The sequence below is a fragment of the Ochotona curzoniae genome, unplaced genomic scaffold (genome assembly GCF_017591425.1).
Source record: "Ochotona curzoniae isolate NIBS_2020 unplaced genomic scaffold, NIBS_Ocur_1.0 contig_2699, whole genome shotgun sequence".
Taxonomy (NCBI): domain Eukaryota; kingdom Metazoa; phylum Chordata; class Mammalia; order Lagomorpha; family Ochotonidae; genus Ochotona; species Ochotona curzoniae.
The window spans coordinates 2555632-2580821 of NW_024465561.1; the positions used below are offsets into that span (position 1 = coordinate 2555632).

A 25190-nucleotide genomic window follows, 5' to 3' on the forward strand; every position below is an offset into this window, starting at 1 on the left:
GTAAGCAATGGTTAAATGCCCGTGACCTGTGTCACGGGGTCTGGGGTGGGTCCCAGCTTTGGCTCCTGACTCCAGTTTCTCGCTGAGGCAGACCTTGGGGGCGTAGCGACGGCAGCCTGACTCCGGCTCCTTCCACCACCCCCAGGGCAGACCGGGCCGCGTTCCTGGCTCCCGGTGCAGCTAGGACCCTTGAGGACATCTGGGAATGCACCAGAAAAGCAATTTGTTCTCTCCCTTTCTCTGCTTCCCCCCGCCCCGACCCTTTCCCTCTCAAATAAACACTTTTTTAAAGAGGGCATAGGCCCTGACACTCACCATGCACAACAGGTCATAGAGTGTGTTTTATAACTGAAGAATGGAGGGGAGCTGGTAAATTCCAGACAAGATTTCCAGTAAGAAATGGAAAGTTGACTCCCTGCCCCCAAATGGTGGGCTCACTTTCTGGCAAATTCTAAGAGATATGCGACAAGGGACTTGTCCCGCAAAGCAGTGTATTTGCAGTGAATAAGGAGATCGCGGTAGGTAGGCACTGCTCCATGAGCAGGAAAATCGGACAGCTTTAATTCCAGCAGAAACTGAATCTGCAAGAGGTCTTGACTTAAAAAAAAAATTATTATTAACTTTTTTTTTAAGATTTATTTTATTTTTATTTGAAAGGCGGATATACAAAGAGGAGAGACAGAGAGGAAGATCTTCCGTCCGATGATTCACTCCCCAGGTGAGCGCAACGGCTGATACTATGCCGCCGATCTGAGGCCAGGAGCCTCTTCTGGGTTTCCCACACGGGTGCAGGGTCCCAAAGCCTTGGGCCGTCCTCGACTGCTTCCCCTGCGCCACAGGCAGGGAGCTGGAAGGGAAGCGGGGCTGCCGGGATTAGAACCAGTGCCCATATGGGATCCAGGGCATGCAAGGCGAGGACTTTAACCACTGCGCCATCGCGCTGGGCCCCCGATTTATTAACTTTTATTTGAAAAGCAGATTTACAGAGAGAAGGAAAAACAGAGGAGAAGCCTTCTGTCTGCTGGCTCACTCCTTAAATGGTCACAGCGGCTGGTGCTGTGCCGATCCGAAGCCAGGAGCCAGGAGCTTCTTCCAGGCCTCCCACATGGGTGCAGGGTCCCAAGGACTTGGACCATCCTCCACTGCTTTCCCAGGACATATGCAGGGAATTAGATGGGAAGCAGAGCAGCCAGGACACGAACCAGTGCTCAGATGGGCTGCTGGCACTTGAAGGGGGAGGATTCTCCAGTTGAGCCTTGTGCCGGTTGAGTTTTTACATGATTTTTAATAACAAGCACACGTTCTACTATCAAGGAAAGAAAGAAAATCATGTCTATTGTACTTCCACTTTCCCAGTAGCTAATTTACTGGTAAAAACCTAGCATGGTCGTTTCCTTGAGGCTGTAGAGCCGAGGACCATGAGTTACTTGGCATAAAACAACAGAAATCTACTCCCTCACATCCTGGGGTCCAGGAGCTGGAATTCAACATGTTGGCCGCAGTGCTGTGGCACAGCCAGTAAGCCACTGCTTGGGATGCCCACCTCCCATGTGAGTGTCGGTTTGAATCCCAGCTGCTCTACTTCCGATCCAGCTCCCTGCTAATGCACCTAGGCAGTATGGAAGATGGTCAAATACTTGGACCCCCTGCACCCACATCCCAGAGGAAGCTCCTGGCTCCTGTTGGACCCAGCCCCACTGCTGTGGCCATTTGAGGAATGAACCAGCAGATGGAAAGTCAATCTCTCAGGCGCAGTGTGATGGTTCATTGGCTAAAAATCCTCGCCTTGCATCCTCCGGAATCCTATATGGGAGCCAGTTCATGACCCGGCTGCCCCACTTCCAGTCCAGCTCCCTGCTTGTGGCCTGGGAAAGCAGTCGAGGATGGCCCAAAGCCTTGGGACCCTGCACCTGCGTGGGAGACATGGAAGAAACTCCTGGCTTCAGATTGGCTCTGCTCCAGCTGTTGTAGCCATTTAGGGAATGAACCAACAGATAGAAGATTTCTCTCTTTCTCTCTCTGTAACTCTGCCTTTCAGAAACAAATAAATCTTCAGAAATTAAAAAAAACTTTCTGTAAAAAAAATAGCCTTCTCTTTCGGACCTTGCGCTCCAGGCAGGCGGAGGGGCATGGCAGCTGCGTTCCCCCCGGTGCCTCCAGGGCAGTGCCCCCAACCCCAGCACACCGCTGACCTCCTTCCAGCCACGCTCATGCTGAGCCACAGCCTGAATCCCAAAATGTGACTTTTGAAAAAATTCATTACCAGACCATGTTAGAGAGTTTTTCACAGTAACATTCCACTCTTTGCATTGTGAATTCTATCTTTTCTCATCTTTTCCTAAAGCAGTTAGAAGAAGCTACGAGCACCCTCGTGTGCTTTGCCACTTAGACCCTTCACACCAAATACCACGGTGCATGGCCCTTAAGTGGCACCTTCTGGGGTGAGCATGTGGTACCCACACCCCCACAGAGGGCCTGGGCTCACATGCTGCCTCATCTTCTGCTGAGGTGGAGCCTGGGCAGGGGGCCAGTTGGGGATGACCAAGGTCTTGGATCCCTGCCACCTACGCAGGAAACTCGAACTCAGTTTCAGGAGCCTGGTCAGCCTGGCCCAGCCCTCACTGTCGTGGGCTGCTAGCAGGGGAGTAGGGGGTTGCGACAACAGCTTCCTAAAGTGTACTGTGGCTTTGGGGCTGCCTCGGAGGTACGGGGGGGGGGAGAAGGATTTTTTTTTTACCATTATTTTTTTAAAAATCAGAATTACAGAGAGATCTTCCATCTACTGGTTCATTTGCCAGATGACCCCGTTGGCCAAGGTCAATATCAGAAGCAGCTGCATCCAAGTTTCCCACATGGGGGGCAGGAACCTAAAACTCCCTTGGCCATCTCCTGCTGCTTTTCCAGGTCACTGGTAGGGAGCTGGGTGGGAGGTGGAGCAGCTAGCTGGGACTTGAACTAGCACCTCTATGGGATGCTGGCACTGCAAGCAGTGAGCTAATCTACTACAGCACTAAGCCAGCCACCTGGAAAGTTCTTGAAGGGGATATAGAAAAAGTGTATGTTGGGCCTGGCATGATAGCGTAGTGGTTAAAGTCCTCACCTTGCACGCACTGGAATCCCATATGGGCGCTGGTTCTAATCCCAGCAGCCTCGCTTCCCATCCTGCTCCCTGCTTGTGGCCTGGGAAAGCAGTCGAGGACGACCCAAAGCCTTGGGACCCTGCACCTGCGTGGGAGACCCAGGAGAGTTCCTGGTTCCTGGCTTCAGATTGGCTCAGCTCCAGCCATTGCAGCCGCTTGGGGAGTGAATCATCGGATGGAGGATCTTCCTCTCTGTATATCTGCTATTCCAATTTAAAATAAATAAATAAATCTTTTTTTTTAAGTGCATGTTGTGATCCACAGAACATTAATGATGAGTCAACAAGCCCTTCTGTGTCTGTGTCCCCTCCCCACGTTCCATTCCCGAGGGATATCATTTGATCTGAATCCCTGGCGGCTCTTCAGAGGCACTCCAGTTTGCTCTATTGACAGCAACCTACCCGGCAGACAGATAGCGCTTGGCACGAGGCAGGCGTGCCCTGAGGATCTGTTGACTAGATCAACAGCTTGTGCAAACTTTCTCTGCATGACACAAGGTTGCTCAGAACGGTCCTCGCACAAACATGGCTCTCCCAAAGCCCCTTCTCTGAAGGAGGGCCGCTCGCTCCGCCACCTCCGGGGAGCCCCAGGGTCAGCAGGTAGAGGCAAGGCTCAAAATCTGCAGCCCAATACCATTTCCACGCCCTAGAGATTTTACAACTTTCTCAGCCATGGAGCCAGCATCCCACCTTAGTGCCAGCATCCCACATGGGCACCGGTTCTAATACCGGCAGCTCCATTTCCCATCCAGCTCCCTGCCTGTGGCCTGGGAAAGCAGTCAAGGACAGCCCAAAGCTTTGGGACCCTGCACCCGTGTGGGAGACCTGGAGGAAGTTCCTGGCTCCTGGCTTCGGATGGGTACAGCACCAGCCATTGTAGTCACTTGGGGAGTGAATCATCAGATGGAAAATCTTTTCTGTCTCTCCTCCTCTCTGTATATCCAACTTTGTAATAAAAATAAATAAATCTTTAAAAAAAAAAAAAGGAGGGGAGGGGACAATATGGGTGTTGGCTCAACTGGTTAATTATCTACCTGCAAGCCCCGGGATCCAATATGGTTACTGGTTCATGTCCCGGCTACTCCACTTTCCATCCAGCTCTAAGTATATGGGCTGGGAAAGCAAAGGAGGATGGTCCAAGTCCTTGGGACCCTACCCTTGCCTGGGAGACCCAGAAGATGTACCTGGTTCCTGGCTTCGAATCAATTCAGCTCTGGCTGTGACAGCCATTTGGGAGGTTGAACTAATGGATGGAAGATTTATCTGTTTTTTTCTTCCCTCAGTAAATCTTCCTTTTTAATAAACATACATAAATCTTAAAAAAAAAAAAAAAAAGGTAAGATACTGAAGAGAAAAACACCCAGCAGAAGACCTTCCACACCAATGAAAAGAAAAATGCCCTTAACTGCGCCCTCATGGAAGCAATCGCCCACTGAGGTTGCCCTTGGCTCAGCCCTCATGACTCTCACAGACGGGCTCCGGGGAATCCGTCCTCCATGCCCGGGCCAGCTGCCCACAGAGCAGCGCTGCCCAAGGACATTCTGATCCAATGGGACCCACACCCAAGCATCCCTCACACCAGGGATTGGCCTAGCCTCCCAAGCACAAGCTGAGTGGCCCAGAAGGGGGCGTGGGCCAGGCAGCTCACAGAGGGACAAGGTAAGGGCGAGGTCACAGCCCGGCTTCTGCCGGAAGGCTGCGATGTTTCTCTTGTTTCTCTTCTATGTCCGGACAAGGTCTAGAGGGAGCTACCAAGACATTAGCAAAAACAAACAAACACCACAGGGTGTGTGCAGAGCAGGGACCTGGTGTCCCAGTCTGGGCTGTGTTAATAACAGGTCAATGCTTAAACACAGCACAGACCCTCGCTGGGTGCCGAGCTGTGGAGTCACGCACCAGAGCCGAAAGTCGGGCGCCCCTGGGAGCCCTAGACCCAGTTGCGGGTGGAAGGCAGGAGCTGACTCTGTGGTAGGCAGACTGAGCAGGCGTGGGGTGCTATCCAGGAGGTCACCATCACACATGTCCAAGTTCAGCTGGCAGATCTGTCTGCCTACATGACTTCCTCTTCTCCTAGCTCCTGGTCAAGACGTGTGCCAGGCCCAGTCTACCTAACACCTTCTCCAGGAAGCCTTCCCAGTCCTCCACCCTAACTGTTGTTAGTAAATACAAATCAGTAATAATTAAAAGGGATTGGGCCCAGCGCGATAGCATAGCAAATAAAGTCCTCGCCTTGAACGCTCTGGGATCCCATATGGTCGCTGGTTCTAATCCCAGCAGCCCCGCTTCCCATCCAGCTCTCTGCCTGTGGCCTGGGAAAGCAGTCGAGGACGGCCCAAAGCCTTGGGACCCTGCACCCATGTGGGAGACCTGGAAGAAGCTCCTGGCTCCTGGCTTCGGACTGACTCAGCTCTAGCCGTTGCGGCCGCTTGGGGAGTGAATCATTGGATGGAAGAGCTTCCTCTCTGGAAATCTGACTTTCCAAATAAAAATAAATAAATCTTTAAAAAAAAGAGAGAGAGATCAAGTCTGCCCCCTTCGCACATGTATTCCAGCCTCCTGCCAACGCATAGTCCAGGAGGCAGCAGGGCATGCCTCAAAGAACGGGGTTCCCAACCCCCGCCTGGGAGGCCCACCTGGCTTTCCGGCTCGCAATGCACACCTGAGCCCAGCTGTAGCTGCAACAGGCATCTGGGGAGCAAGCCGGGGCAGGAATCTCTCCCCTCCCCCACACAAAAAACCCGTCCAGGTCTGCCCTCCCTCTGGGATAGCGCCTGGGTCTGCCTGCCTCACCCAGCCTGAGTCGGTTCCCCAAACCAGCCCTGCCCCTCCCCCTGGCCTCACCGCAGGCAGGTCTCAGCACCCCTCAACCCCACCCTCTCTTCGCAGTCTTCAGCCCTCCACCCTTCCTGCCCTGCACCTGCGCACCCCTGACACATGAACCTGACCCTGAGGTTAATTCAAGGCTTGGGGGGTCTACATGACCCTATAGTCGAGCCCACGGCACAAGGTCCCTGGCAGCTCTTGTCCAGGCTGCCGACCTTGCCTGGAACTACAGTTTCCACGTCTTCCATCCTGCTCCTTGTGGCTCACCCTGCACCCCAAAGTCCCAGACAGGTGCCATTTCCAGATGACCACAGACACTTGACTTCCTGCTTTGCCAGGACCTCCTCACCCTGCACCCCCGACTCTGGCCCACCATCTTCAGTCATTGCTGTCTGCTGATGAGCCCCCTTCCACCTTGGGAGTGGGCCCCGGGTGCACACAGGGACACCTGTTACCCAGCTTAGGACCAGCCGTGGTGCTGACCTACTTACGAGGCTGTGATTAATACCGTGGGAGAGGGAAGATTTCCTGGTGTCCAGCCTTGGGAACCAACCCAAGGGCATGCCTGTCTCCTGAGGGCCTTTCTCTTCAGGATGACCCTTATGGGAGGTTAAGTTTGAAAACACACAAAGCTGTTTGCCTTTCAGAAACGAGCCATGGAGCTGGGCCAGGCTGCACTTGATCCAGACAGGTGCAGGCAGGCCTCGGATGCTGGCACAGGCATGACCCGGCCACACATGTGCAGGTGCACCCTCAGGAAGGGGCAGCCATGGACACGTGGCTGGACATGGAGGCACACACCAGAAGCATCCTCCAACAGCCAGGTCCCCTAGGACGTGTGTCCCTGCGCTCCCCACGTGGACGGATAGAAAGATACAGGAATCCACAGGCACATGCATTCAGAGATGTGGACACAAAACCACATATGCTAACCCCCAGGTGTCCAAGAAGTTCATGGGCCCACACAGACACATCAACACATGCGTGCACACAAACCCAGGAGGGAGTGCCCACTCGGACAGGGATATCCGGGAGAACTGGATGGAACAGTACAGACACAGGATCCAGCACACAGGAGCCAGAGCAGGTGGCCGGCGCGTGGAGGATGCAGGGGGAGAAGCCACGAGTTCTGTGTAGCTCCAGGCCAGTGCACAGTACTCAGAGGGTCCACTGCCCACGGCCCCTCTTCAGTGCTACCCACCCAGCCTCCCCCCAGGGGAGGCTCAGACCATCCATTCCTATTCTGCATGGTGGCAGGGAAGGGTGGGGGCGGAAGGCTTGGCTGTCCCAAGAAGGGATGGGGAGAGACTTTCCCATAAGTCTCTCTCTCCCTTTGTGCTTTGCCCAAGGAGGTGCTCCAGGGGCTTGGGAAGCAAGGGTTTGAGACCTGGAGGGGGCTGAAGGAGGCCCCCCCAGGTGTCCCCTTCCTCCCGCAGACCAATGTTGTTGCGTGACATAAGATGGCTGATATTGACGTTGAGAGGTGGCTGATGGCGAGCTCTCACGTGCACCACCCCATGCATGCCTCTCTGTGACACCCTGGAGTTAGGCTTGGGGGTGGGGGTGGGAAAATTAGGCTCCAATAGGTGAAGTCACCAGCTCCAGGTCACCCCTCAAACAAAGCATGAGTGAGGCCCAGCTCTCCAATGCAAAATGGATGCTCTGACCCATTCATCCAAAAAAGGGGTGTGGATGGCGGCGGAGGGCTCCCCCGTGCTCCCCACTGGCTCTCTGTCGCCTGCACGTGGCTCTGCCATGTGACAGCAGACAGCAAGCCCTCGCTCCACACGATAGGGTCATCAGCTAGGACAAACCCTCTCGACCTCGCTGTCTCCGAGCACTGTTCCCATCCCCACCCCCTCCTTGGCCAGCCCGTTTGAATGCTCAGCGCCCTTCCTCGTGCCAACTTCTGCCAAGATGACCTCCCCCCCCCCGTTTTAGTTGGGGGAGAGGGAAGAGGCGGTGCCCAGGCAGGGAGCCAGCCCAGGTGCAGGCTGGTGACCGGGATTAAGGGAATGGATATCCACCGGCGTTAATCTTCTTTCCCCACTCCCTCCCCCTCCAAAATCAACAGCTTCCCTCTTCCTGCAGAACACCCTGAATAGGATGCCAGGCCTGGGAGTGCCAACCTCACCCAATGCCACTTTGTCCACAGTTGGTGAGGACTCAACTCCAGCTGCCCAACCTCCAGAGCCTGCCCCGTGCCCACCGGGTGGTCTCCTGCAAAATGGAGTTGCAGCTAACATGGAACCCACACGAGGCTCATGACACAGCCAACAAGGTGCCACTCCCTGGGACCACCCGAGCCAGCACACAGCAGCTCTGGGTACCACAGCTGTGTGCCTCTACTAACGTTCTTTTGGTGCCAAGTCCAATGCCATCGGACACATCATTGCCACCCCGGTGGAGAGCTGGTGTGGGTGTCTCAGCACCAACTCGATGCCCCTCCCCAGTGCATGCCCCATGGCCACTGCTGGGCTAGTCTCAGCACCCGCTGGCCCCCAGGCGGGCTGTTCAGTCCACAAAGGAAGAAGGGAGGGAAGAGCAACTCCAGACCCTCACCGCCTCTGGGACCCCACGGGGATGTCCTGGAGTCCCAGGCCCTCTCCTGGGACACTCAGCCCTGCCTGCCAACAGCAGCCAGGAACTGCACCTGGGCGAGAAATGGCCTCCTCCTTATCCCCCACCACCCAGGACCCTCTCTCACCAGTGGGGAAGGAAATGCTAAGGTTGTGGTGGTGGAGAAAGCAACAGGTGCACAAGGCCTCTGGCTCCAGGCACTCTCTCATGTGCCCCCCGCCCCACCAGTCCCACCACATGTCTGTCAGAAAGGAGAGACACATCTCTCAGAAAACGACAATGACACAGCAAGCCCATCCTTGGGGCAGCACAGCCAGGAGTTATAACCAGGAACAGCTGCAGCTTTCCCATCCTATCAGGGATGGCCTTGGCTGTTTTCTTCCCAGTCCTGGCCAGCTCTCTGCTCCCCGTGACCATGAGTTCCAGCCCCAGGACGCGTGCCGCCAATGTGGCACACAGTGCTACACAATTCCCCCAACCCCCACCTCAGAAGGGTGGATGTGGATCCAACAGCCTCCACCCTGGCCTTATGCTCAGGCACCAACGAAAATTCTGAGCCTCGAGAGGCAGCAGGCCACAAAGCAGGTCTACCACCCCACTTTGCTTGTTCTGCTCCTCTCAGGCACCCCAGGGCCCCGGGTCCTTCCTCGCCCCAACAGCTTCAAACCCACACCCTTGCACCTGTGCACCTCTGCACCTGTGACCTGTCTCACTGCAAGACTCTCAAATGTCCAGCCATGTATCCCATCTCATCCTTAAACTCTCCCAAACTTTCAGTTCTTCTCTGCACCACCTTAGGAGTTCCCTTCTCATGCGAAGACCCCCAAACCTGAAGCCCACCTGGCTTCCTTAGGTAACCCGTCCAAAATCTATTGTAGCCTAGGCTTCAGTCCTGGCTGCTCCGCTTCCCATCCAGCTCCTTGCTAATGCATCGGAGGCACAGCAGAGGACGGCTCAAGGGGCTCAGACCCCCGCAGACCCAGATGGAGTTCTGGGCTCCTGGCTTCCGTGTGGTCCAGTTGTGGCCACTGCAACCATTTGGGGAGTAAACGTACTGAGGGAGAACCCTCTCTCCTCTCTCTAACTGCCTTTCAGAGAAAACAAATAGATCTTTAAAACAACAACAGCAGCAAAGATCTTTAGTTCTGGGAATTGTCCTACTGTACCCTTCTCCTCCCCGCCCCCATCCACAGCCCTGCAAGTGGGGGGAGTGTGGAGTGGCGTGCTTCCCTGACAGCCGCCACCAAGTCAGTCCTGGAGGTTTCTCTCTATTCATCCACGCTGGTCCCCTGTCCTCTCTCCTTGCTGGCTGTGTTCCAACCAAGGCGGAGTGCAGAGTGAGGGGTGTAGTTGGGAGATCAGGCGAGACCATTACATAACGAGGATCGAAGTCCGCCCTTCAGTCCGAAGTCGCATAAAAGGAAGACATCCCGGTCACCGCCATCACACGGTCCCTCTCACCACCACCATGCTGGCCTCCGGGCTGCTGCTGGCGGCCTTGCTGGCCTGCCTGACCCTGATGGTCTTGGTGTCCATCTGGCGGCAGAAGAAGCTCTGGGGGAAGCTGCCCCCAGGGCCCACGCCCTTACCCTTCATCGGAAACTACCTACAGCTGAACACGGAGCAGATGTACGACTCCCTCATGAAGGTACCGCCTGGCCTGAGCTGGCTGCACGCAGGGTGGTGCAGGGAGGCCGCCCTGAGTGCATTGAAGCTGGGAATGGCCAGGCAGGACCAGGCTCTTAGGACAAGGTGGGGGGACCCCCAGGGTCCCAGCTAGGAGATGCCGGATCCTGGGGGTGGGAGGGGGTGTCAGAACCAGTGCGTGGGGGCTGCTCCCTCTAACCCCAGCGCCCCACTCCACCTCACCCTGGTCAGATCAGCGAACGCTATGGCCCCGTGTTCACCGTCCACCTGGGGCCCCGGCGTGTGGTGGTGCTGTGCGGGCAGGAGGCCGTGAAGGAGGCACTGGTGGACCAGGCCGAGGAGTTCAGTGGGCGTGGCGAGCAGGCCACCTTCGACTGGCTTTTCAGGGGCTACGGTGAGGGGGACCCCAGGAGGGATGTGGCCTGGGCAGCTGGGAGGCTCATCTGTCCCCTGGAGGCTATGGCAGGACCCACCCAACCCTGTCTCCCTCCCTGCCCCCTGCATTTCTCCCGCCCTCTTCCAGCCTTATGGCCTTTCTGTCAAATTTTTGTCTTCTTGGGAGGCGTGGGAGAGGAGCTGGGATGGCCGGAAAGGAGGAGTGCCGCTCTCTCTCCCTCCCTAACTCCGTCTTACCGTCTCCCACCGCCAGGGGGCTTTCCAAAGTTGCGGGAGAAGAGAAATAAAAGTTTTCCTTTTGCCCGTCTAAAATTTTCTTTAAAAAATGAAATCCGTGCACAGTGTCTCGGGAGCACTGATCTGCCACCGACACTTTGATAACTTCTATGGTTAATGTTTCAAAATTCCCCCCGCGGGAGCGGAGCTATGGGGACAGGGTGAAGCCATCTCCCCTCTCAATCCCACCTGGACCACCACTTCCCACCTGGGCCTCCAGCTCCCTCCCCTGGGGGATAGGGGAGGGCTCTGCCATCCGCAGGCGACACCCCGTGGAGCTTCTGGCTCCCGCCTGGCCGAAGCCTCAGCTGTTCCACCCATTTGAGAGTGACACCTCTCTCCTTCTCCACTCCCCACCCTTGGGCGCCCCTCTCTGATGCCCCTCTCTCCGCGGGTGTCCCCCGCGCTCACCTCCACAGGCGTGGCGTTCAGTAACTGGGAACGCGCCAGGCCACTGCGCCGCTTCGCCATCTCCACACTGCGGGACTTTGGCGTGGGCAAGCGGGGCATTGAGGAGCGCATCCAGGAGGAAGCGAGCTTCCTCATTGAGGCCTTCCGTGGCACGCGCGGTGAGTGTGGGGCGGGGATGCGGGAGTGTGCGGGAAGGAGACAGGAGGTAGGGCGGGGGACCCCCAGCCCTGGAGCCTGCCCTGGGGAAGGGGCTCAGGGCTCAAGCTCCCGAGGTGACACCCCTCTCCACCTGCCCCCTGCAGGCGCCTTCATCGACCCCACCTTCTTTCTGAGCCGCACCGTCTCCAATGTCATCAGCTCCATCGTGTTCGGGGACCGCTTTGACTACCAGGACAAGGAGTTCCTGTCGCTGCTGCGGATGATGTTGGGGAGCTTCCAATTCACTGCCACATCCACGGGACAGGTGACCCGGCCTTCCCATGCCTCTCCCACCGCCTGCCAGCTGGCACAGACACTCCAAGCTGCCCCAGGCAGCAGCAGCACATCCCACTGATGCCACACTCAACAGCTGCTCCCAAACCGGGGACAGTCTCCCAAACTGAGGACACCTGGGTATCTCAACAGATGCCCTATCCACCCTCCCCCCCCTTTGCAGGCGATCAGGCCCTCCACTCCACTCTGTCACAACAACTCCAAGACACCTCCTCCCCGCATCCTGCTCCATCTGAGCAGCCTCACTTACCCATCTACCCCCAACTCCAGTGGCTGCTTCAGCCCACTTCCTGAGCCCCTAGGGCTGCCAACCCAGCCCCCAGAACAATCTGACCTTGACATGGGTGTCCAGGACCAGCCTCCAGCAAGGTCTAAAACAAGTGCCCCCTCCTCAGCCCACACAAGGACCTGAACGTGAATATCTGGACCAACTGTTCCCCCAAACACCCAACGGTGTGTCCTCCAAGCTAGCCCCCTCCCTCGCCTCACAGAGCTGCCCTCAGGTCACTTCATCTGACCACATGGACAGACGGCTCTCCCAGTTTGACACCTGCATGCTGGCCCTACTCCAATCTCCCAACGTCTGCATAGAAGCCCCCCACATCCCTTTATACGTGTCCAATCAGCATCTGGACATCTTGTCTCTAACCACACCCACCAGAATGCTTCAAACCCTAAGTAGGTGACCCCTCTCTCAAAACAGCCTCCATTGAATTGTCTCCCAAACACCTGTCTACCTCCCAACCCAACCTCACTCCTAGATGGGTGTCCCCTAGTCCTTCTCAACCAAGTTCCTGGGCAACAGTCCTCATGTCCCACCAACAGGATGACTGTGGTAACCAAGGTCCCCCTGCAGCTTCCCCATCTCAATGCCAAAGAGCGGGGACAGGTGCTGTGGCGCTAAGCCAGCGCGTCCCTTGAGGCGCTGTGCACTGACAGCTCCCCCCCCCACACACACACACACCCTGCTCTCTGTCTCCTGCCCCCAGCTCTATGAGATGTTCTATTCAGTAATGAAGCACCTGCCGGGGCCACAGCAACAAGCGTTCAAGGAGCTGGAAGGGCTGAGGGATTTCATTGCCAAGAAGGTGGAGCGGAATGAGCACACGCTGGATCCCAATTCCCCGCGGGACTTCATCGACTCCTTCCTCATCCGCATGCGGGAGGTGTGCCTGGGCAGGCAGCCAGGGGTGCGGGGGGCAGGAGAACAGAGACCCCTCCCCGTGCTCTCCCGTCATGCTCAGCTTCCTAATTCAGTTAGCGGGCGCTGTCACCGCCGAGAGGCAGGACCCATGGGCTTCCATGCAGCACCCTCACCTTCAAAAGCTCCACATGAGGCCCCGGTACAGCCTCAGTTTCACCATTGAGGCAATCCAGGGCCCCCAGAGTTTGCATGGCTTGCCTGGGCCACTCAGCAGGGAAGCAGCGGACTTCAGTTCAGCCCCGGTCCTTCTGGCTCTAGGACTGGAGCACAGGGTCATCTCACTCCCTCACCTGCCATCCCCTGCTTAGCAGATATGCTACATGGCCAGGACTGGGGACCCGGCGTTCCTGGGTGACCTCACACATCTACATGGCAGTATGAGGAAAGGAGGTGGGGCTTGATAGAAACGCCACGACGCCAGAGAGGAGAATCCTGGGTGGGAAGCTGCTTCAAGACAAGGCTGCCCCTTTCAGACTCGCCCCAGAAGGGTGTCCCCAGCGTGGAGACACAGGCTCAGCTGGAGGCCCCTGTCTCCCTGCAGGAGAAGAAGGACCCCAAGTCAGAGTTCAACATGAAGAACCTAGTGTTGACCACACTCAACCTCTTCTTTGCGGGCACCGAGACTGTGAGCACCACCATGCGCTACGGCTTCCTCCTGCTCATGAAACACCCAGATGTGGAAGGTGAGGCAGGGAGGGGAACGGCAGCGTGCTGGCCCTGAAACGCCGCTGGGCCTCCTGCAGGGTCTCCACAGCTCCCAGGCACGACGTGCTGCTTAGAGACGCAGCAGCGCCAGGGAGCCCACCCGCTAGCCCAGCACTGGCATATCTGGTCTGAGCAGCGTGTGGCTCGTGTGCAGAACCACTGCATGCCCACTGTATACCCACCTGCCTGCGCCTTCCCCTGGGTCACTGCCTAGGACACCGCCATGATTGGTTTCACCAGGCCCTGCTCCAAGGCCCATGCAGACCCCTAGCCTGCAGGCCTGCATGCTGGAACTACTACCCCAACCCCGAGACCTGCCGATGCCCAAACCCACCACCACCTCTGCTCGCCACCCCCTCCACCCCCCCCCCGCCAGCCAAGGTCCATGAGGAGATCGACCGTGTGATTGGCAAGAACCGGCAGCCCAAGATCGAAGACCGGGCAAGGATGCCCTACACGGACGCCGTGATTCATGAGATCCAGAGATACGCAGACATGATCCCCATGGGTTTGGCCCGCAGGGTCACCAAGGACACCAAGTTCCGGGACTTCTTCCTTCCCAAGGTGCTGCCCACCACCCAACCCGGGGAGATGCCCAACTCCTGCCCACTCCAGATCACACACCTCCCCCAGCTTCCCACCTCAACAGAAGCCACCCCCCTCATTTCCCCTAGAACTTCCTGCCTTAGGGATCTGAACTCCGTGAACCCCTAAACGTTCCTGTCTCAGAAACAGAGGCCCCAGGTCTGTCCAGGCCCCACTCCCAGAGGCCCCAACTTCAATGTCCCCCTTTCTCTTAAATCCCCACCCCAACCCCTTCCAACACACATTCACTTGATTAACTCCCTCTGCTCACCAGGGCACAGAAGTGTTTCCAATGCTGGGCTCTGTGCTCAGAGACCCCAAGTTCTTCTCCAAGCCCCGGGAATTCAACCCCCAGCACTTCCTGGATGACAAGGGGCAGTTTAAGAAGAGCGATGCCTTTGTACCCTTTTCCATCGGTAAGAGACCAGAGACTACCCAGGGCTGCCCGGTCTCCACTCACCCCAGCAGGGGCCCGCCTCTCCAAGGCTTCACCTCACATCTCTCTGCCATGTAGAAGTTCCTCTTACCCTTTACCCTCAAGCCAGCCAGCTGCAACCCTCAGCAACAACCCCACACCAGACAGGAGAGACCAGCCACCCTCTTCCAGAAATAGGGAGAATCGAGGCCCAGAAACCGTCCCGAGTCTCCTCAGGGACACACAGCAGATGCCTCAGCCTTAGAACAGGACAGTCACACTGGAGAGAGGACACCTGGACTTCCCAAAAGCTCAGGGAGAACAGGATGGGAAGATGGGTTATTCTGGAATGCAAAAAGAAATCTGAGATCCGAGCAGATGAGGGGGTCTTCCCATGGCTAAAACCTGGCAGAGACTGGACAGTGAGTGGGGGTGACTCGGAGCACCCTTCTTGGCGCCCCAATCACGGATGGGCAAACGCAGGAACCGCGGTCTCCTCCCTCCTCTCCTCCACAGGCAAGCGGTACTGCTTCGGAGAGAACCTGGCCAGAATGGAGCTCTTCCTCTTCCTCACCACCATCATGCAGAACTTCCGCTTCCGTTCCCAGCAGGCGCCGCAGGATATCGATGTGTCCCCCAAACACGTGGGCTTCGCCACCATCCCGCGAACCTACACCATGAGCTTCGTGCCCCGCTAGGCGAGGGCGGGGCCAGAGGCGGGGCTAGCGGGGAGGGGGCTAGCGGGGAGGGGGCTAGCGGGGAGGGGGCTAGCGGGGAGGGGGCTAGCGGGAAGGGACTGTGCAGGGGAGGGGACATGCCCACCGCTCTTGGCAGAGTCACGCTAATAACAATTGTTATTTATTATGCAAGCCATCCGTGTGTCATTGGGTGTTTCTGCTAACAACCATACCTGCCCACCTCGCAGGGTGAGGGACAGGGAGTAGGTGGCAATGCTACTCATGCCCACTTTATAGGTGACAAGACCCAGAAAACCTAAATGCCCAGTAGGTGTCTGAATACAGATCTGGGCACCATTCTGAAAAGCCACCCACTTCCTCCAGTGTCTCCTCCTGCAACCTGGGTTGCCCTGGCTGGTGGGGCCAAGGATAGGGTGGTCGCAGACCCCTGGCCAGCAGCTTGCCCCGCCTCACCACACCTTTGCCCAGCTATGTTCACGCCTCAGAGCAGGACTTCCTAGTGTGCTCCCACTGAGTCCAGTGGCTGTGCCCAGCCCAGAGTTGGCCTGTATGTGAAGTGGGCGAGGGAGAGAAGCAGTTTCAGAGAATGCTGGGGTCATTCGTGAGTGTGCGTATATGTGTACACATGCAAGCAAAGATAGGACCACGTGTGTCAAAGTACACACTTGAATACACACTCAAGGTTCCTTAGTCCTGACCTTGAGAAGCAGGAAGAGAAAGATGGTCAGAACACTCACCCCCAGGGGCCAGGGCTGGGCCAGACCCTAGGCCAGAGAGCCAAGACCTCTGACTGGGTCTCAACCACCTGCTGCTACAATCCATGCAGAGCCAACCCAGGATGCAGGGGTCCCAACCTGCGCCTCAGCCAAAAAGCCCACCACCCTTAGGAGCCTCTGGAGGTGGGGGTCTGGTCTGACAGCTCCAACATCCACCATGACACCACAGCTGAGAATCTCAAAGGAGTCAAGTGTGTCCCAGTAGTGGCGGCGTCCTTAAGGGGGGCCCAACCTAAACACCCATGCACATCTGCTTGGATCTCTGTTTCTTAAATTCCACATTTACACACGCGTGCACAGCCCTACTTCAGGGTTGTTTGGGGTCAGGTGATGGGACCACCCTCCGCCCTACACCATGAAGCTTGCTTGCTTCCCCATTCCCGTGTCTGCCCTTGGCCTTGAGTTCCTGACTTAGGCTGCTTTCCCTGAGTGAGGATGAGAATGAACCCACAGCAAGCACCCTGGGTCAGAGTCACATCATATCCCATCCACCTACATGTCTCCTTGAGAACATTCCAGAAAACTCCATGCAGGGAATCTTGGGATTGAGGAAAAGCAGCACTGCCCTTGCCCCTTGCCCCTTGCCCGACCCATCCTCCCCGTCCACCTGGGCACTGGGCACTGGAGGGGCTATATGCGGGGCTTCGTGCCTGTGGCAGGGATGGATACCCACGCTCTGCCCTCTGCCTCACTGGCATGTACGCTGGCCTCATAACTCCTCTTGGTCTCACTGTCTCACCTGCCCTCACCTGTCTCAGCCCAGGACTGGGGAGCTGCACAACTCGATATCTACAGGGTGGAGAGGAGGAGGAGGGGGAGGCGGAAGCACGGGGCCTCCAGGTTCAAAGCACACGAGCAGACGCACACAAGTGCACAGACACACACAGGCACGTCTTTGCTGGCCGTACGTCAACAGCAGGGAGCGTGTTGCTAGGCATCTGCCATGTGCCATTTGGAGCCCCTGCACTGCCGTTACTAAGAGCATGCATGTTGGAAAGGCAGATATACAGATCGGAGAAAAGACAGAGAGGAAGATCTTTTGTCTGATGGTTCACTCCCCAAGCAGCCGCCATGGCTAGAGCTGAGCCAATCTGAAGCCAGGAGTCTGGAGCCTTTTCTGGGTCTCCCATGCAGGTGCAGGGACCCAAGACTCTGGGCCGTCCTTGGCTGCTTTCCCAGGCCACAAGCAGGGAGCTGGATGGGAAGTGGGGTTACCGGAATTAGAACTGGAATCCATATGGGATACTGACATGTTCAAGGCGAGGACTTTAGCCGCTAGGGTATCAGCCAGGCCCTACTTTTTTTTTTTTCAAAAAGCACTTATTTATTTGAAAAGAATTACAGGGAAAGATCTATTTTCTATCCACTGCTTCACTTGCCAAATGGCCACATCAGCTGGGGCTGAGCCAAGCCAATGTCAGGAGCCCAGAGTCTCCCCCATGGGTGCAGTTCTTGAAATAGGATTTATATGGGAGGCCAGCATTGCAGGCAATGACTTCACACTCTGTGCCAAAATCAAACTATCAGCAGTGTTGCGGGGTGTGAGAGATGACCCAGACAAGTCTAGGATGTATTAAGGAGTCTTTATTAACCAAGCTTGGTGATGGCAGTCCCACTAGAATTTAGCAAATTAAAGTCTCCATGATAACCGAATCTGATTTGAAATGCTGAGAAGAACAAATGGCCGTTACCATGAAACCCATCCATGTGGGAAACCTAGAGGATGTCCTGGCACCTGTCAGACCTGCTTGTGGCCTGGGAAAGCAGCCGATGGCTCAAGCTGTCTGTTTCTGAAAAGTCAACACTTTCAGTTTCCAATAAAGGAGGGAAAGCATGTCTCTCTGTGCCTGAGAGATTTCTCTCCGGTTCCACTCCCTGCCCCAGAGCCCCTCACCCCCACCTGCTCTGGGTATGGCACAGGTCAGGGTTTCCCTCTTGGTAGAGCGGAAGGATGCTGCACTGCGTGGATAAGTTCCGCTCTGTGCATCTGTTCAGCAGCGAGAGCTCCGCTCCCTCCCTTGTCTCAAACTCCAGGGCCATGAGTGTTTCAGAACCCCAAATCTTCATTCTCAGACATTTCCCCCAAATGTGCTGGCAGCTTCTTTCTCAAGTGTTGGCAGCTCTCTGCCCAGCAGTGGGAGGAGGAGGTCTTGGAAAATGTTCCAGCCACATCAAGTGTTGTAACAAGTACACAAATCAATAATACTTGAGTCAAATGGGGTCATCCATGTGTGTGTTCTCTTGAGAGGAGGGTAAGGGCTTTTGCCCCAGCGGCCGCTTCTGATCCAGAGATGGCGAGAATTCAACAGGATATGTTCTTTGGACCCAAGAGTTTTTATTGATCAACAATTGGGTGTTTTCACAGCTAAGCTAAGGAAATATTATAAACATCTCTGGCCAAAACAGCCAGAGCTGAGTTGATCTGAAACCAGGATCCAGGAATCTCTTCTGGGTCTCCCACATGGGTGCAGGGTCCCAAGCACTTGAGCCATTCTTTGCTGTTTTCCCAGGCCATAAGCAGAGAGCTGGATTAGCAGTGGAGCAGCCAGGGCTACAATCAGTGCCCATATGAGACACTGGAACTGTCAGGGGGAGAATTAGCTTGACACACCACCACACCAGCCCCATATTTTCCTTTACTTCAAAGGTGGAGCAACAGAGAATGGCAGAGAGACAAAGAGATCTCCTGTCCACCAGTTAATTCCCCCAAATGTCTATAACAGCTGGAGTCAGACCAGGCCAAAGCTAGGAGACCAGAACTCGGTGCAAGTTTCTGACATGGGTGGGCAGAGACTCAAGTGCTTGAGCCATCCCCTGCCAGCTCCCAAGTACACTGCCAGGAAGTTGAGGCAGGACTCGAGCCCAGCTCTGGCATGCGGAATGCTGGTCTCTTGAGCAGCAGCTGCATGGCTGCAACTCTGGGACCTTCCAGAGTCCTCGTGACCCCCGCCAAAGGGACCGAGGAAGTACAGGCCAAGATGAAACGTAGGTGACCTCACAGAGCAAGGTCACCTGCCAACATGCTTTGGATCTGGCGATTTAAGTCTTTTGTCTGTCACACCAACTCCAACCCATCCTGATAAGCACACTGGGTATGGGGGATTATTACTGTGTAAAATACACTGGACGTTGGTAACATTATCCTCCTCTGGGTAAGGAAGCATAGCGGGAGAATTCTCACTTCAAATTCTTTTGTCCCTTCTGGATCTTGGAGCATGCAAATGCATTATCCTGCTCCAGGAGAGAATAATCTAAGTAGAAAGAGCATCTAACTTGACTTCGTACTTAAGCTGGGAGAAACGCCAGGTGCCACCAGCGCAGTTCTGACATTGCACCTGCGACAGTTGAGTTTGGGACCTCTGCAGGCTGAAATGAAAAGGACCAGTATTAGGGTCAGCACTCTAGCGGTAAAGCATCCCCTATGGATGCCAGTTCATGTCCTGGCTACTCCGTTTCCCATCCTGCTCCCTGCTAATGCACCCGAGGAAAGCAGCAGCAGATGGTTCAAGTCTCTGGCTGCCTGCCACTCACCTGGGAGACCAAGATGAAACTCCTGGCTCCTAGCTTCTGGCTTTGACCTGGCCCAGCCCTGGCTGCTGTGGCCATCTAGGGAGTAAATCATCAGATGACAAATCTCTTTTTTTGTCTCTCCCTCTCTCTGTTTGTAACTGTGACTTTAGAATAAAATAAGAAAATCTTTTTTAAAAAATTCCACACAGAAATGGGAGCCAAGATTGTAACCAGCCCAGGAGTTTGAACAGATGTGTGTGGGACAGACAAGTGGAAGAACAGGACTGACACCCGCAGGAAGCCAGGGCCCCCAGGGGCTGTGCAGCCAGTGGCCAGAGGAGTCATGGAAACCCTACCTTGCAAGGCATTCTAAAATGACAAGGAAACCACTCTGTCCCTGCCTTGAGGGAGCCTGCCCTCTGTTTTTGTAACCTTTGGGACAGAGCCAAGTCACCCTCCAACAGTGCCAGCTCAAGCCGCCTCACTCAGCCACCAGCCAGAGGGTGGAAAGATGAAGCAAAGCCAGAGGAGGTGCCTGGCTGCCCAGCACAGCCACAAGGACTATGGGCTTCACCTATTACCTGGGGTTCTGTGGTTGTGCACAAAGAGAGCCCTGTAGTGACAAGAGCTAAGGTCACGGACACGCAGGCTGCAATGACAGCTTGAACGTCTGCAAGGGGACAGGGAGGAAACATCAAGGAAGCTGCTGTTGGAGGGAGGAGCAGAGTGACCGGCGAGGACACTCAGAGAAAAGGACTTGTCTCACGGGGCGGGACCTGCCCTAGCAACCATCAGGCAGACATCCGTGTCTCCTATCAGCCCCTGTGTATACTAGCAGTACCTGCGCCTGATACCTGGCTCTAGTTCTGACTCCAGCTTCCTGCTCGTGGAGACCCTGGGAAGCAGCCGCTCAAGCATGTGGGTCCCTGCCACGCACAGAAAGACCCAGCCTGCCTTCCAGCCTCACTGTGTTGCTCAGCCTGGAGCCTTTGCAGGCATCTGTGGAGTGAGCTGGAATAAATGTGTTTCCTCGCTCTCACCAATCTGAAGCCAGGAGCCTCTTCCGGGTCTCCCATGAGGGTGCAGGATTCCAAGACTTGGGACCTTCCTTCACTGCTTTCCCAGGTCACCAGCAGGGAGCTGGATCAGAAGTAGAGCAACTGGGACACACACTGGCAACCATGTGGGATTCCGCTGCTTGCAGACAGAGGATTAGTCTATTGAGCCATTCCAATGGCCCCCTTGTTTCAACTATCTCTAGACACTCCATCAGCTTTATTTAAACTGTATTTAATTACTTCAAGAGGGGATTAGGAAGAGAATACCTGTTTACTCTCCAAATGTTTTCAATGGCTGCGGCTGAGCCAGGCTGAGCCCAGGAGCCCAAAACTCCCTCCAAGTCTCGCACCTGCTCCCAGGAGCCTCAGCAAGGCACTGGGACAGAGCCCCACCGGCTCCCTCTTTCCCCCCCTCTCTCCCTGAGGCTTGACCTTGAGGAGCCTGGGAAGGACAGAGAGGACTTGGCGGGTAATAGAACTGTGCCTGACTCTCTCCTCCCCGTCCACCCCCATGCTACCCACAAGCCGACCAGCTCACACGGGAAGCGGCTCAGCCCTCAGGACCCTGCAGTTTCACAACCTTGCCGCAGCGATCAAATTCCGGAAGCTTCCAGTTCTTATGTGGACAGCTCGGGTTCCACTTTTGGCCGCTGTCCACCAAGAATGGGGTTGCAGGGTGGGAAGGAAGCAAGAAACCCAAAAGTCACGTGCCGCGTTTCATAAGGAGCACACGGACAGCAGCTGCCCGGTCAGCGGACACTCACACGCATGCGCTGTTCCCATCCCCCGCATCCCCACCTCCGGACCGAGGGCAGGACCCTCACCTCCTTGCCTTACACCACTTCCAGGGCATGCTGCAAAGAGCAGCAAACTGAGATGGTGGGCTCAGTCGGAAGACTGGAACAACCATGATCCCTGCACACAAAGTCGTCTCCTAGGAACCTGGAGGACTGCGTAATTCTCATGTTTGAGGATGGCAACAAAAAACATTTGGCTGAGCCAGAGGTTGGGGAGGGATGATGAAACACCAGCACGCTGCCCACCGTATGGGCCGTCGGCACCCCCACCCCGAGAGTGCAAAGAAGGTCGCTGGAGCCGCAGGGAGGGAGGAGAGCACCCCGAATCAGAGGGAAGCCAGGGAGACCTGGCCACCAGGCACAGGGCACAGAGAAACCTACCCTGGGGGAGTTGGAAGTGTATGGTGGGAAGGAAAGCTTCTTTTTTAGTTTGTTCTTTCTTAAGATTTATTTATTTTATAGGAAAGTCAGTTACAGAGAGAGAGAGATAGAGAGATCTTCCATCCGTTGGTTCATTCCCCAAGTGGCCACAATGACCAAAACTGGAGCAGACCAAAGTCGAGAGCCAAGAACTTCTTCTGGCTCCCGCACGTGGGTACAGGGGCCTAAGGACCATAGTAGGGAGCTGGCTCAGCAGCAGAGCAGCTGGGATTCCAACTGGCTCTGTGGTGTGGAATTTCATTTTACCAGCAGTGAGTTAACCTACTGCACCACCACATCGGCCTTGGCACCTGTTTTCTGGGACATTTCAAAACAAGTGGCACAGTCGGGAAACCCCATTTTGGAACAATTCAACTTTATTATTTTGAATTGATATTCATGTTCCAAATTTCATTGCTATAATACCAGTGTGAGAATCTCAGAACCCCCCCAAATCCTTGGGCAGAAATTCCACGTAGTGCTTAAGACAGCCACACCCCCTTTCAGGGCACCTGGCTACAAGTCCCAGCTCCCACTAATGCTGAACCAGGAAGGGCAGCAATGATGGCTCACGAAGCTGGGTCCCTGCCATGCACGTGGGAAACCTGGCTCAGACCCAGCGGTTGCAGGTATTTCTGGGGGGAAATGATTCCAACAAGTAAGAGTGTTCTCTCTCAAATGAATTCTAAAAATAAGTAAATATTTATTTAAAAGGTGATGTTTTTGTCCCATCAGTCATCACAAATCCTTCCCAGCCACAGCCAGCAATGAAGAGCGAGCTGGAGCAGCTTGTTCTGAGGTTGTTTTGTTTGAAGCACCTAGCAGTACCGGGCTTAAGGTTGGCCAAGGTCATGCACAGAAGGGGAAGAAGGGGAGGTTGTTGAGCCCCATAATCTCCAAACCAACAGAGAACACGGGTGTAACCGCAAACAGCACCCAGGCAAGGGGAGGAGTCGCCCTCCACCTGCCAACTCCCAGGCCCTCTGTGCTGGCCAGAGCAGCTCCTCCTGACTCCCAGCAGGGGAAGGTCTGATCCCTACCCAGCCACCCAGCCACCCAGCCAAGCACCCAGACACTGAACCACCAAGACACCAAGACACCCAAACACTCAGACACCCAGCCAAGCACCCAGACACTGAACCACCAAGCCACCAAGACACCCAGACACTCAGCCACCCAGCCAAGCAACCAACCACTGAACCAGCAAGCCACCAAGACACCAAGACACTGAGACACTCAGACACCGAGCCACCCAGCCAACGAGCCACCCAACCAAGCACTCAACCACTGAACCACCAAGCCAACGAGCCAGTAAACCATTGCAGGCATTTGGGAGTGTGCAGTCAGTCTCTCCCCGCTCAAACAAATGTTTTTCAAAAACATATGAAAGGTTACTCTTTGGCACAGCAGTAAACTCACCATGTGGGTTGCCCACATTCTGTTTCAGAGTGTGTGGGTTCAGAGTCTCCCAGACCAGCTTCTTGCTCATGGGCGCCCTGGGGCGCAGCAGGCGGTGGCTCCAGCACTTAGGTGTCTGACCCCATGTGGGAGGCTCTGACTGAGTTTCAGGCTCCAGGTCTGGCCCAGCCCCGGCTGTTGCATGTGATTGAGAAGTGAGGCAGCAGACAAAAGATAGCACACTTGAACTGCCATTCCCTCTTTCTCTCTTTGTCCCAGCATCACTTTTATTTCATTGTTTAAAGATTTCTTTTTTTATTACTGGAAAATCAGATATACAGAGAGAAAGATTTTCCATCTGCTAGTTTACTCCCCAAGTGGCCTCATCGGCCAGAGTTGAGCTGATCTGAAGCCAGGAGCCAGCAGCTTCTACCGGGTCTCCCATGTGAGTACAGGGACCCTAGGACTTGGGCCATCTTGGACTGCTTTCCCAAGCTACAAGCAGGAAGCTAGAAGGAAAATGGAGCAGCCGGAATATGAACTGTTGCCCATAGGGGATGCCAGCAGATGTAAAGCGAGGGTTTAGCCACTAGGCTATCACACAGGGCTCAAAAGAGCAATTTTTCAAAAAAAGTGCTGCATCCTCGTTAATAAAATTTATTTCTCAGAAGGGTGTGGTTAGCAATATCGAAGTGAATTATTGCATGTGTTAGACTTAAATAAACAAATAAATTATCTTGGGTATAATGAAAGCCAAGAGAAACAAGCTGTTGGTGTTTCCTCACGCTGTGATTCCTGGGATGCATCGGCACACACGACTACGGCCATGACATGTCATGACAGCCAAGCATGTCGAGTGACATGCTTATCAGATCTCTCCTGGGCACACAGTTTTTCTTGGCACAAACATCGCTGCACACGACTGTAGACAGATGACAGAGATGGTAGGTAACAATGATAAGACAGAGGCCACAGGTGGATGAGCCATAGAGGAAAGGGTAGACGGATGGTGGGTGAGAGAACAGAGAACTCAGAGCTGGAAGAGTGTGCATTTCCTCTGGGTTTTTGTTTGTTTTTTGTTGTTGTTGTTTTGATGATGATGTTTACATAGTTGATCAGGATGGGAAGGGTCAAGGATAAGGGGAAAGTGGGTGAGACCTTTCTTTCTAAATTTTCTTTTTCTTCTTGCTGTATCTGGGGGAAGGAGGGAGATAAGGGGAGAAGCCACACCCAGCATCCTGACCATATCAGGGCCCGGGGATGCAGGACAGCCACCTGATGTCAACCCAGAGACCTCGATATGGACCACGCTCTGAAGGTTCTGCTCAAGTGGTTTCGATAGTTCTGAAATGCTGTCGATCCAGCTGTTCCAAGGATAAGAAAATCCTTCCAAGGGTCATTGGCTGACATAGCCCACTTTCGAGTCTCCCTTCCCCCAGATATTTGCTGTCAACGCTTGGCTGGGGCAGTTGACCAAGTTGTACTTCCCTCCTTCCTCTGCTATGGTACCAGATGTTCTTTGCAGGCCCTGATGGATTGCCTTATCTTCCACGTGCATCTGTACATGCCGTCCACTGCTCAATCTAAGCCTGTGACAAGGCCAAGTTCTGACACCTGCACGCCACAATCAGGCCTCAGATCCTGTGATTCCCCCACAGTTAGCGTTCCGAGTCCAGTGGTTTAGTTGGGGAATCCCCAAAGAAACCTTATCTGAAGTGATCCCACACCTGATGCTTTTTAATCTAAGAGTGGTTTTATTAGTTACATATAATCTGAGCTATATCTTATAAACTTTAAGAATGAGAAATAAATGGCCATCTACTTACTCATACCAATAATAAATGCAAGTTATGGCAGCAC

At 55.0% G+C, this 25190-nt stretch overlaps 1 protein-coding gene across 3 annotated transcripts; it reads left to right on the forward strand.

Moving 5' to 3' along the window:
• Positions 1-10003: 10003 nt before the first annotated feature.
• Positions 10004-15388, forward strand: LOC121153846 (cytochrome P450 2A11). Of its 3 annotated transcripts, none has more exons than XM_040976598.1 (9): positions 10004-10190; positions 10421-10583; positions 11281-11430; positions 11575-11735; positions 12754-12930; positions 13510-13651; positions 14050-14237; positions 14533-14674; positions 15190-15388. In XM_040976598.1, the coding sequence occupies exons 1-9, from the start codon at positions 10011-10013 to the stop codon at positions 15369-15371; spliced, it is 1485 nt and encodes a 494-aa protein (XP_040832532.1). In that variant the 5' UTR covers positions 10004-10010; the 3' UTR covers positions 15372-15388. The 3 variants fall into 3 exon arrangements, with proteins under 3 accessions (XP_040832532.1, XP_040832533.1, XP_040832534.1); XM_040976599.1 differs by having other exon boundaries at positions 10006-10190; positions 13513-13651; XM_040976600.1 differs by lacking the exon at positions 10421-10583 and having other exon boundaries at positions 10006-10200.
• Positions 15389-25190: the final 9802 nt, after the last annotated feature.